At 30.1% G+C, this 13,368-nt stretch overlaps 4 protein-coding genes across 9 annotated transcripts in view; 2 read left to right on the forward strand and 2 right to left on the reverse strand.

The window, feature by feature from the left end:
• The window catches only part of LOC132905503 (uncharacterized protein DDB_G0284459-like), a 47,581-nt gene extending 44,464 nt beyond the window's left edge, over window positions 1–3,117 (reverse strand). The window contains exon 1 of the mRNA XM_060956848.1: window positions 2,576–3,117. Within this exon, the coding sequence (XP_060812831.1) occupies window positions 2,576–2,656 (81 nt within the window). The 5' untranslated portion in view covers window positions 2,657–3,117. The remainder of the gene's footprint in view (window positions 1–2,575) is intronic.
• LOC132905517 (CIMIP2 protein CG18335-like) overlaps window positions 1–7,299 on the forward strand; it is a 31,896-nt gene extending 24,597 nt beyond the window's left edge. For 2 of the 4 annotated variants that reach the window (XM_060956898.1, XM_060956901.1), the window contains exons 2-7: window positions 5,511–5,649; window positions 5,750–5,846; window positions 5,928–6,103; window positions 6,214–6,376; window positions 6,753–6,990; window positions 7,167–7,299. In XM_060956898.1, the coding sequence (XP_060812881.1) occupies window positions 5,511–5,649; window positions 5,750–5,846; window positions 5,928–6,103; window positions 6,214–6,376; window positions 6,753–6,990; window positions 7,167–7,236 (883 nt within the window). In that variant the 3' untranslated portion in view covers window positions 7,237–7,299. Of the gene's footprint in view, window positions 1–4,681; window positions 4,775–5,239; window positions 5,337–5,510; window positions 5,650–5,749; window positions 5,847–5,927; window positions 6,104–6,213; window positions 6,377–6,752; window positions 6,991–7,166 lie in introns of those variants that run through there. The other 2 variants (XM_060956900.1, XM_060956899.1) reach the window with 2 other exon arrangements.
• Window positions 5,224–9,937, reverse strand: LOC132905512 (kynurenine aminotransferase). Of its 3 annotated transcripts, XM_060956887.1 has the most exons (8): window positions 9,779–9,937; window positions 9,223–9,362; window positions 8,971–9,121; window positions 8,533–8,769; window positions 8,203–8,446; window positions 7,967–8,133; window positions 7,534–7,884; window positions 5,224–7,456 (listed from the first exon to the last, which is right to left on the reverse strand). In XM_060956887.1, exons 2-8 carry the CDS (start codon window positions 9,360–9,362, stop codon window positions 7,397–7,399), a joined length of 1,350 nt encoding a protein of 449 aa, XP_060812870.1. In that variant the 5' UTR covers window positions 9,779–9,937; the 3' UTR covers window positions 5,224–7,396. The 3 variants fall into 3 exon arrangements, with proteins under 3 accessions (XP_060812870.1, XP_060812871.1, XP_060812872.1); XM_060956888.1 differs by lacking the exon at window positions 9,779–9,937 and having other exon boundaries at window positions 9,223–9,384; XM_060956889.1 differs by lacking the exon at window positions 5,224–7,456 and having other exon boundaries at window positions 7,488–7,884.
• A 99-nt stretch (window positions 9,938–10,036) lies between these two features.
• On the forward strand, window positions 10,037–12,532 carry LOC132905523 (E3 SUMO-protein ligase NSE2-like). The gene is made up of 5 exons (XM_060956914.1): window positions 10,037–11,102; window positions 11,370–11,548; window positions 11,621–11,711; window positions 11,773–11,953; window positions 12,024–12,532. Exons 1-5 carry the CDS (start codon window positions 11,024–11,026, stop codon window positions 12,121–12,123), a joined length of 630 nt encoding a protein of 209 aa, XP_060812897.1. The 5' UTR covers window positions 10,037–11,023; the 3' UTR covers window positions 12,124–12,532.
• Window positions 12,533–13,368: the final 836 nt, after the last annotated feature.

Below are 13,368 nucleotides of genomic sequence, written 5' to 3' on the forward strand. Positions count from 1 at the left end.
ATGCGAAATTCAACAAACGGATAGATTCGAGATTTAGTATGACTAGAATTTATTTATCATAGAACCTCGATATTCTATGATAATTTTGATTAAAACTACAAACAGTTAAAGAAAAATAGAATTCTCATGCTTTTGAGATTGGGCTTATCGTAACGTAGCAGGTCTCATTTTACAAATAATCTTATTATACAGCTTTTTACTAAAACAAGATATTTTTTATTTAATCGATATTTCGTTGATGAAGAACCAGAGGAAAATTGTTTCAAATTCGTCTATTTTGTTCTAAATATCTTTCCGATTCACCTTTTTTAGACTCAGTTCGAATTATATGCCTACAGGCGGCACACGATAGCCTGTTCGGAGCGCGCATCACGTCACAGAGGAATAATTTGTTTATCGAAAAGAATGATAGTGCGCCGTGGACGTTCGCGCGGAAGTGGCTGTTGAACGACAGACATTCGCTTAATAGGTCCGCTTCGACAGAATTTAAGAAGTAATTGAACGCGTAGACGAGCGATCATAAATTCTCTAGTTCGCTGGTGAATGAGTAAGCTACTCTATGTTTAAAGCTGCGACTCGGCCAGTCATGCAAAAGATTCCGCAACGTTTGCGAATCTTTTAGGCGATTGATGAAGACACGCGACGCAAGTGCATGTGAATGTTCGCTAAAGCGTGACATAAAAGAGCGAATTTCGTTGCGTGGATATCTGACGCGTATTTTAGAAGAACGGCGAATGTATAGTTAGATCTCTATTTCACATATTAAATACACATTTAACAATTTTTGTACAATGCACATAATATATTCATAGAAATTTTCAATGATAAATGTTAAAATATTTTCGTAAGTCATCGTGCATAACCAAAGAACGACTGTATCAAGTAGCGAAATTTATGTCTCAAGTTCTCCAATACCAAATACATCTCATTATGCGAAGTGAAAATGAGTTTCGAGCGTTCGATGACTTTCATCCGCGCCGCGGTCGCTGAAATGAATCTCAGAGACGGAATTTGTACCGCGCATGTCTTCGCCTATGGTTAAGCTATACGTCCACCCACGACTTGCAACGAGCTGCGCGATAATAAAGCTTCCGGTCTGGTCGTGCCAGCCGCAGGGACAGAAAGCAAAATGTCAGGGGAAGAGAAGAAAATTATTATTCCTTTGCCGCACGGCGCGTGTATAGACCGGAATACACGAACCGGATGCAACGTGTTTGATTTACCTCGGGTCACACCTGGCCACTATCCCCCTAGATATACCCTTAATTGTCGTTTTATCGAACCTGTAATTATTCAATTTAATGAATGTTATACAAACGATTGTAGCATCTTATTTATAGGTCAAGTTCTGGTCGATTGTGAAGCTACGCTCGTCATTCTAGCTATTATCATTCATAGAAGAAATTTGCGATAAATTCCGCCTCTAAATACTACAATATAGTTAACGAAGGAATATGACAATGTATATGAAGGAAACTGAGAAAAGGTCGATCGAGTGTTTCAATATATTGTGGGCTTTCTCCGATTTTATAGGTAATTGTATAATTCCGCTTTAATTTCTCCGCTTTATAATTATATAATTATTACACATGATTATAAAACACACGACGTACAGTAAGTACGGCGTTCATTTTCATTTATTACGTGTGTAATATATATAAACATCGTAAGAAAATATGATACAATATACCTTATGATTCGTATATTCTCATATTGGAACTCAGATATGAAGCAGCGAACGGTGGAATTTTACCTTGCTACTTTAATCAAAGATAAACTGATAAGATCGCAATATGATAGTTGTTTAAAAAAATTGTTTAAATAAGATTTTCATAATGATGCGGAGTAATGATACGTGTTCTTCCTTATTCAACAGCTAATTCACCGTGTAAAATTAAACTGTACAAAAAAAATGTCAGCAAATAAAAGAAGTTGACGATGCCAATGTACTCGTGATAAAAGCGAAAACTTAAAGTGTTATTAAAATTACGCATCATGCAAGTAATTTTACGCTTCCTAAGTTGCCCTTTTATTTCACCGCTGAAGAACTCGAATAAACACATAATTTAATATAATAGCGCACCGTTAACCATTACTCCTTATCGGTTTCACTTTTTGTTACAGTTTGTGATATTACGACATTAGACGTATCGCGTGGTATTTCCCACCATACTTTCTTTCATAGAAAACCGAGATTTAATTAAAGAAACGAGTATCTACAAGTCTATTATTCAACGATCAAACAATAGCCGATATTTAAAAACGCGTAGAAGGCGAAAGTATTACGATATCTAGAATAATATAGATACTATAGATAGAATTATTTTAATATCTCAATTTGCGATTTTTCCTATGCATTGACAGCGTCAAGATTTGTAAAAGTTAGATATTTGTAAATAAATATATATTTGCAAAAGAGAAAGAAAGCAAGACCATTAACAATAAATTCTTAAGAATCTACCGTTAGTATGACAGGAAAAGAATTCATGTTCCACATTGTAATTAATTTGACGTAGAATATATGTACGTAGATACATTATTTAAAGAAATGAATAAAAATCGTTAGGTAACATACCCTGTCATCTTTAGCCAAATATGCAGGCGTAATGTCAGCGTCCACGTAGAATATAGAATTCATTTGACGGTGAAACCACATATTTCTCTTGCGTAACACAAAACTTAACAATGTACTTTCTTACAGAAAACTGTCGGATTCATTTTTATTATTTCCAGTGTATTTTCACATGGAAATCGTTATTCTATTTTCGAAACAAATCAAACGTTCCTATTATGGTGATTTCTCTGTTATACATCAGCACGATACAATCACTTATGATCACTGAAAATTAAAGCTTTGTCACTAAAACATTTATCAAAATAGATAAATATCATCTTGAGTAAATTATTTATAAACACAAATTGTTCATATACACAACCAAATATTCGTACATCGATTTACTCGAAACGCGACGTATGATTGGAAGAAACATCGTTCCATTGTCAGACAGTAAGACAGCTACTGTTTATTTGCTATAAAGAATAACTTTTCAGTAAATCGTTGCTTCGCTATTGTATGTTCTTTTGCCGCGGTAGCCCCGTGAAAACTGGAAAGCGAAACGGTTATCGTATACCTCACTCATCTGTGTATACGCAACGTGTCCTTCTCCCTACCCTCGCGTAAATTCGTTCCTCCCCCCTTGACTGTAGGTGGCCCTTTTCACGACCAATTAGTGGGCCCCTTAATTCATCATTCCGTAAAAAGTCATAGTAAAGTCAAACTGCCCCAAGCAGTTCACGGTAATTAATCCTGCGTGCAATGACAATTAACGAGGAAATGGCTAGATCACCAGGCTTCCACTTTCGTTTTTCTCAGTATTGTAAGCTCCAAGAGATGTCGATTCACGCTAGAAGCACCAAACCCATTAAAATGACTTGTCGATATCAAATCTTTTATTTTCATAACTGATGAAAACACGCAAATATTTCTGGCGAATATTGGCTTTTATTGACAACGAAATAAAACCAGGATTACCAGATTGCGAATGTTTATAAAAATTCATATTTTTTATATACTAGATTACAGGAATGGAACCTAGAAAGAGATTTGTTTTTCCTTCTAAATATTGTAACGAGTATTTTACTTCAAATATTTTGTCCATTTTTATTTATTACGTTTATTCTGTGCATTTTTGCATATTTAAATTTTCCATAAATACATTACCATACTACTTTAATTACAAATATATATAAATATTTAATAACTTTAACCATTTTTAAACGCGATATTTTATCCAGAAAGATCGCGGCCAATCAACTCATATTATTCATTATACAATTTAGAATAATTGTATCATGTATATTGATGTAATTAGTAATTGCATATGAAATAATACTAATTGCCCAGTTAAACGTTAGACTAAAACATGATGGAGATACGCGTGGAAAGTAAACACGCGCTAGCTAATATAATTTCAACGAACTAGATTTATGGATTTAAAACTGCACTCAATATACGTGTCAATTTAATTTAATTAAATCAACTTCTTTTTTGCACAGCTTTTTCTTTTGTGGCGGGTTTCCTATCTACTACTGTGTGAAAATTTGATTAATAAAATAAGAAAAATTAGTAATATTTTTTAAATAACAAACTTAAAATATTGATAATAAATTCATTTCATCGCAAATTATTAATATATATAATGCTTCTTATTGAGCCGTGCTGGCTCAATGGATTACCAAGGTACACTATTATCATTCATAAAACGAATTTGCAATAAACTTCGCTTTTAAATGCTATAATATAGCTAACGAGGGAATATGAAAATGTATATGAAAAAATAATATAAAGGAAACTGAGAAAAGGTCGATCGAGTGTTTTAATATATTGTAGGCTTTCTCCGACTTTATTCCGGTTTAATTTCTCCTATTTGTAATTATATAATTATTACACATGATTACAAAACACATGACGTACAGTAAGTGTGGTGTCCATTTTCATCTGCTACGTGTGTAATATATATAAATATCGTAAGAAAACATGATACAATATAATTTGTATATTCTAATATTGAAACTGAGATATGAAGTAGCGAACGGTGGAATTTCACCTTGCTACTTTAATCAAAGATAAACTGATAAGATTGCAACGTGATAGTTATTTAAAATAAATTAATTAAATAGCGTTTCCATATTGATGCTGAGTATATGTACATACACGTACATATGTACATACGTGTTATACATATATGGTAGCACTGAATCGTGCTAATATTCGGTAAGTAATTCTTTTTTATTCAACAGCTTATTCGCCACGAAAAATTAAACTGTACAAAAAAAAAAAAAAAAAAAAATGCCAGGATATAAAAAAAGTTGACGATATCAACGTATTCGGGGTAAAAGCGAAAACGTAAAGTGTTGTTTAAATTATACGTCGTGCGAATAATTTTACGGTTCCTAAGCAGGTATCTTACCTAACGTGCACAGTCACAAAAATCCATTGCACCAAACACAGTTGCTAAAAAGTAAGGCAGTTGATGCGTCTAAATATATTGAAAAACGAACGATTAAGATTCATTTGTTTCAAGTTTCGGAAAATAAGATGTTCTAAAGCAAAATTCAGACATTACTTTGCGGAAATGCAGTGTATAACCTTTCGGTAGCTATGCCAATAAATTAATGTATAAAAGAAAAGATTCCTGTACATGGAAATAATTTAAATTCCACTTAGTCTGGATAATGCATTTAATTAAATTAACGTATCATTAGGAAATATATAACAGGAAAATGTCTGCTGGAACAGAATTATTATCCACAGCGGAACCACATCTTATTCCAGGGTAAATAGTACAACGTTTATGTATTAAATATAAAATATAAATACATTATGTTCGAAAGTGTAACATATACATTTCCTAAATAATACAGTACAGTAAGAAATATTTCAAATATTATTACCCTTTAACTTTTATATTCATTGATACCTCTCCTACATTCATAAAGGTCCGTTTTAGATATGCCGGATACTGTCCTCAATATCGCTACAGATGTGGTGAAACGTATGGAAGTCTTACGCACAAAGTGCTTCTTGATCCTACAGTGAATCATGCGGAGACCCTCATTTTATCGAACCGTATCCCCGACGATTACGAGGTATTATATTCCTTGTTCCTATTACTTTAATCAATGCTGTTTATAAGTTTAAATTAATTAAAACAATATATCATTTATAATTATTTATAATCAACTGTAGGTCCAGAGGCCACCGAAAAATGACATAGACGTAGTAAATGCTAGATACAAAAGGACCGACCCTATATTTATTCATCCTATAACACCAAGTTACGAAGGTACATGTATGGAATAAAAATAAACATTAAAGAAAAGAGTAAATGTACCAGTTTAATGGCAATGTAAATGTTTTATTTTAGGATTTACTCCAAAATTAAAAGCCAGAAATGGACAAAGATACACGGTGTTGGCTACAGAAGGACTTGCTGATTTTGAACGACAACAATTAAGAAATAGAGCGGCTCTTAATGAACTTAAACGGATTATAGATATACAAGCTGGACAGGGTGAACCAAGAAATTTAGAAGATCGTTTGGTAAAGTACCTATACTATCTCTTTCTTTTTAGCTAAAATAAGGGAATAAGGAAATAAAGGAATAAGGGAAGGATAGGAATAATGAAATCATATCTAAATTTCTTATATAGCTCATAAAAAGTGAGTTCAAACTGCCTATGCTAACAGTTCGACCTGATTGCGCGGGTATAACGAGAAATTTATTTTTGGACGAACAACACGAAACACCCAGCGATCACTCTCCATCACCTTACTTTATGGACAATGCAAATCCGCAAAAATACTTTATCAGTCGTGAGTCCATCTTGTCACATTATTAATAGCTTGAACTTGTCTTCGAATGATTCTATATGTAGTATAAAACTTACATAAGCATCGTTCCGTATGATTCAACTGTTTCACGAAATCTTTAACCTTTAATGACTTCCATAAATTCGACCTGTTAATAAAATGAATTAACGAACAGATATATAACAAATACGCGATATCATTTGTAAAATAATATTAATAATAAATAGTAGTACAGATGGATCTTACGGATAGTGAAAAACGAATGCGATATTCTTTCATTCGAGAAAATGCAAGAAGTGAGTGTTAAAGTTAGAAAGATAAATATTAATTAGTTTTCCTTGTAATATAAAATTTCAAACATTTAATTGCATTTTTGCAGGATACGGGGGTCATATACCATACGGATATGCGCATTTTGGAAAAACAAACGTTCCGGCTACTAACAGCGCCCTTTGCGATTTTACATCTGATTACCGAAAACGGCAAAGTACAGAATGGGCACCAGTAACAATTTCACGACCTGATCCACCTCTATTAATTCAACCCACTATTATTTACCACAAACATGTTGGTATGCTTCCAAATTATCTTGGACATGTTCCTGGAGAAACATTTAGGTAATCATTTCTACTTTATTATGCTATTATTGCTATTTTATGGTTCTTATTTTAATTTCTCATCACAAATATTCCGAAAAATATGGAAAATATAAAAAATTGATCTTTATACATTATACACATGTATATGTATGTATACCTAAAAATTCTATTTAGATATTAAATATTCCATTTAGATTCGGCAAAACTTTCGGAGCTGACACTAAAGATGCGAAAAGATGGCTCCGTGGTGATTTCTCTGCATAAAATATAAAATACAAGAAAACAGTCTTATACATAATAAATGTTTAATACTAAAAAATGCTACTAATACTAAGAAATGCTAGATTTTTTATCCCAAAATTATTAACTATAGATAAATATAGTTGTATGAAATACATGTATGGAATAGTATTGCTAATCTTTCCTATTGCTGATCTTTCCACTTCATTAAAATATCAGCTGCTTTTTCCAAATTTTCATCTTTCTATGATAAAAAGGAAATCAATTATAAATATGAAGAAAATGGGAGCTCAATATTATCTAAGCCAAATTTGTTCTTACCTTTATAAAGCAATATCTTACATTATCTTCCCCTAAGTGTTTATGTTCAGGACTATAAAATACAGATGGGGGAATTCCTTGAATTCCAACATTTTTCGTCATCCATTTTGTGAAACGATAATCCTTATTCTCATCCGTTTCTTCTTCTAATCGTACTTTATCCTTTAAAGCTGACCAATTAGCTACCATAAAGTATCCTCCTTCAGGAATTGTTGGAATCATTCCCACATCGTTAAGAAATTTAGCCATATAATTTCGTTTCGGTAGCAACTCCTTAGCTAAACTCACAAAATAACAGTCAGGTTGACCAAATCTTTCTAATTCTTGTTCGAATCCAATAGCCACAGCCTCCTAAGAAGTTAAAAAATATAATTTTAAATAATTCTAATAAGGTATATTACAATAAATATTTATTTAATAATTCTATACATACTTGACTTGGTGTGTTACACGTATATACACTATTTTGATGAATAACTTCTAAGTTATATAGTAAATTTTCCGGACCATAGGCCCATCCTATTTTCCACCCAGTAACACTGAATGTTTTACCAGCAGATCCAATGGTAATCGTACGTTCGTACATATCAGGTAATGTTGCTAAAATACATTCATCATTTAAATAAAATAATTATTAGAAATGACATTGGTACTATCAAATACTATTACCAATTCTAACATGTTTATGTGGCTCATAAACAAGCCATTCATATACTTCATCTGACACAACAAGGGTGTTCCACTTTTTAGCCAAATTAGCAATAAACTGTAATTCATCTAGAGTGAAAACCTTTCCCACAGGATTATGTGGAGTGTTAATGATTATTCCTTTTGTTTTTTCATTAAAAAGATTCTCTAATTCTTGTCTGTCAAATATCCAATCTGCAGAAGAAAGAGATCCCTTTGTGCTTTTCTTTGGAATACAAAATACATGATGTAAATATGTATAAAGAGCTTGCATTTATATCAATAGTATACATACTTTGATAGTTTACTTACTGGTTTTAAGGGAATAAACTTTGGAATTCCTCCAGCAGATCTAACCATAGGTACATAACAATCAAAGAAAGGTTCAATAATTATCCACTCATCACCAGGGTTTGTGTGACCTTGTAACGTAGCATATAATGCTTCATAAGCACCAGAAGTTACAAGAACTTCCTTATTTGGATCTAAAGTACGGTTTAAGAGCTTTGAATACAATTTTGCAATAACATTTACTAAACGTGGGTGACCCTAAAATGATATAGTATATTGAAAATTTCCAATCTATAAATAAGATACATAAATCTACATAAAATTTTTAAAATCATTGCAGTTAAAAGTGAAAAAATTCAATAACAATATCACGAATATGATAAAATAACTAATGACCAACATTTAATAGCTGTAGAATATATTTATTGTGTGTTTCTTTTCAAAATTGGAAATACTTACAAATCCTCTGGTGTATTGATTTAATAGAGGATTGTCACTTGTAGTTGCAGCAGCCAAAGCTTTAGTTATATTTTCTGGAGCATAAAAATCTGGAAATCCTTGTCCTAAATTTAGGGGCTTATATTTTGAAGCCAACTGAATATATTCCACCCTAAAATAAAATTAATTAAAAATATGTTTTTATAGGTACTTATATATATGTTTATATGTATTAAAATTTTCAATACATCTGATTATGTAAATGTTATTTACCATACTGATTTATCATTGCCCCTAAAGCGATCAGGGAGATCAAATTTGCTTGTCATAATAGAATAACTTCGTTTATTTCTTAATGTGGGTAGAGAAAGTAACACTTTAACAGTTGTAGACAAAGAAATTTTAGTAAACATCTAAAAATAGTCACAAACAATGAATGATAAAATAATGCTATACTTTGTGATAAATTTGTTGCTTTATTACCCTAAAATTTTATATTAAAAAATTATATAATAAAAAATATAAAATGGCGTATAAAAGAATTGAGAATACTATACTTGAAAAGTATGATTTTATATATGCATATTTTAAGCACAATTTTCTTCATTTTATTAGTTACATATAATAAAAAAATCTAACAGGTAGTAGTTACAATAAATTACTGTTAAAGATAGTTCGTATAATATTAATACATGAGGGTACCTCGGACGTGCATCAAACAGCGTAAAAGAAGTGTTATATATTTTTAAACATTAATATTAAATTATAAATTAAAATATTATTAATCTAAACATAAACATAATCTGATATAATTATATTAAATTCTTACCAGATGATATACACTAACGTATAATGGCTTACATTACCAATTTTACCCAGTAGAATTACGTAAGATAGGAAAGTTACAAAATACGTATTTGCAACAATAAAACGATAGCTGTAATCATGGTCATTTCTTTATCAAAATAGTATGCTTATGCAACAAGTTGTTTATTAAAAAATAAAATTCCTAGATTTGTATAGTAATTTTACTATTTGTTGTTGGTAATTTAGTTATTACATTAACTAGTAATATATTTTATAGTAATATATTTTAATCAGTTGTATGAACGTACAATGTTATTATCAAACAAAATTAGTTCATTAATATGCTACTGAAGAAGTGATAATTTAATACAACCTTAACCCTTAAACTGCATAGGTGGGTATTGTATGTTCGAGTAATTTTGATAGGATTGAGAATTTCTCGCAAGGTAATAGGTAGAAAACCTTTTTTCTCTCATCTAAAAAAAATTATTTGGCAAAAATTCTATGATAACATTAATTTAAAACATTTAAAGATGTTATATCAATTTTTGGGGATTTTTTAAACAAGTTTTACTTGATATACAAGTATTACTGAAAATTGCATCCAACATAAAAGAACCACGTTTATAGTTTGAGGGTAAAAAAATTTACAGTCCAAAGGTTAAAAATCTTATGTTTTAGATATTTAATATTTTATACAAAAAGTTATAGTCCTCATCTTTAAATCTGATATAAATATAAATCAAGATAAAGATATAAATCATAAATTACAAACTATATACTATGTATATATTATATACTATATATAGTGTAGTATTTTACTATTGCATATGTACAATATGTACATTCAGTAAACTTCGTAAGCAAATAATTGATAATTTCTTTCAAACTAAATCAAGGTAATTTAAAATGTTTATTTGAAACCGTGTTTGAAACACAAACGAGATACAAAGAACATACAGCATTTGAAATGAAAGGCATTTAAAGCTGCTAAAAGCTATATCAAATTTACCTAACTATGTTTTTTATATTTACCTAACGATATTAAGATAGTTTAAATTGTAAACAAAGTCGGTAGTTTGAAGGTCTAGATTTTTGTGATTTCAATTTATGATATGATTTTATCTGTAATCATAGTTATGTGCAAGAATAAATAATACTCATTGTGAAAGTATTTGTATAATATAAGTATAATCAGATATAATATAAAAATTTTCTGAAATATAATAAATACAATTAGAAAGATAGTGGAGAAATATTATTAAGAATGACGCAATCTCAACAAATAATTGAAGAATTATATGATGCTTACACAAAAACTGCTGCTAATATTATTGCTTATTATGGTAGGTATATAATGTTAACTGATCCAATTCATAATACATATCTATAATCTTCCATTACCTCATACATTACAAAAATATTAAAAATTGTTATAAATTGTAATGGTTACAAAAGATTTGGAATATCTTCTCATTATTCTTGATTGATCAAATTATCGTAATAATATATGATATAAAAAAATTTAGTCTTTTCTGTAATTTATACTTAAAAAAAGGTAAATTTAATACTCTATAACCATATTTAATTTGGTTATATTTTTATATTTACAGAAGGTAATGAAATGGATGAGAAGTTAAAAGAACTAAAATGTATAGTAAACAACAACAGTGTTCAAGATAAAAAGTTAAGGTTATTCAGAGAAAGGAAGAATCAACTATTAAATTTAAATAATGATGATGATAATGATGACTACCATAAGGAGCAGAGTGATACCGAAAACCGCTTGAATGTAATTACAAAATATAAATAATTATAAAATATATTTAATGATATTATGAAAGTAATATTTTTAACATTTTAGGAATATAGACTAATTCTATCTGAGACTGATAATGACACATCGAAAGATGATAAACTTATAGAATTTGAAAAACATGTAGAAGCACTGCTAGGTACATTTAAATTGTATATATAATAAATACTTTATATCAATGACAACATTTTGAATTACAGATGGTGTAGCACAAAAAGAAAATGATACAGATGCAGAAATACAGTTAAAAGGAGGCTATGTAAATGTAATTGACCCAATCTCTAAGAAGAGAATTGTGGATCCTGTGAAGAATACTATATGTGGTCATACTTATGATCAAGAAAGTATTATGCAATTATTGAAAATTAATAAGAAGACAAGGTAAATATTCTACTAATAAAGTTCATTTTTGTCACACATAAATAGCTTTAACTATGTATTGTATTTGCAGATGTCCTGTTATAGGTTGCAAAAGTATAGAATTTGTACAACTTTCGCAACTTCGTCCAGACATTGTAACGAAAACATATCTAGAGAAACATCCAGAATAAAGTTTTGTGATAAATGTATTACAAATTAAATATTTAAACGATACAATATTTTGCAACATGATATATATGACCTAAGATTTAATGTTTACACATCATTAAAATAAAAATAAAAACTACACATGATGTTTCATGTATCTGAATACAACACGTGATTTAATGTAGCAATTTCGCATTGCAAACATATTTTTGTGATTAAAAAGTGTAAGAATATTGGTTCAAAGCCAAATCATTGTTATGAGAACTTATGTTAGGTAACAAATAGCAATTTAAGAATGTATCTTTTAGAGTAGTATAGATATAGTGTATTTTTTATCAAATAAATTGAATGTACAATTTATGTTTATCAAACTATTACCAAAAGAAAAATATTTTTATATAAAAAATTATAAAATAAAATTCTCATAAAGTTTCTGTCTTTCATATTTTTAGAAAACAATGTATAGTACACATAGTACCAATAAATTATTGAAAACGAAACAACTTCAAGTTATTACATATTTGTTTGTACCGCAACTTTTATCATTATCAATCTATGATGTTAACGTTTAGGCTATGTTTATACTTACGTTCTTATCAACAGTATTAATTCTTTCTCGTGGGAAAGCTCGTCGTATCGTTGATGGTCTCAATGTGGACAGCAATAGTTGGGATCCATTTTTATTAATAGGCAAAGATTTGAACGAATCGCCGAATTACGATATAACACGCTGGGTACGGCAATTGCATCTGCAACAATGTGCTTTCGTAGAAATCGGAGAAGGATTTTGTGCTGTAAGCAAAAAATATTTCATACAAAATACTTTCTTCCTTGTAAACAATTTCAATACAAAATGTACTTTTGCATAATAGAAACAAAGAAAAGGAACTATTTTTATAACTGTGCAATAATTTCGAACTTTGAAGAAAATACTTTAACAAAGCTCAATCTTTCATGCAATACAGTTCTATTTAATATTTAGTTGTTCGTCGAATTACGTAGCATACCTTCCGAATCAAAAGTTCTCGATAGTTCTGGGGTCGGTGAATTTTTCCTCGGGATTTGCCCTTGTTTGACTCTTCACACTTGGGATTTGTGCTCACCCGAACTGGCAAGGCAGAGGAAAGCGGACTGCTCTTTTAACGAAGCTACTCCATATTCAAACACAAGTGCAAGAGTTCACAGGCGATTATGCGATATCACTTTGCTTGTTGAAAATGTTTCAAGCTGTAACTGTTCCATTTCTCTAGCTGGCCAAGAACTATATA

Source organism: Bombus pascuorum, chromosome 3, assembly GCF_905332965.1.
Source record: "Bombus pascuorum chromosome 3, iyBomPasc1.1, whole genome shotgun sequence".
Lineage (NCBI taxonomy): Eukaryota > Metazoa > Arthropoda > Insecta > Hymenoptera > Apidae > Bombus > Bombus pascuorum.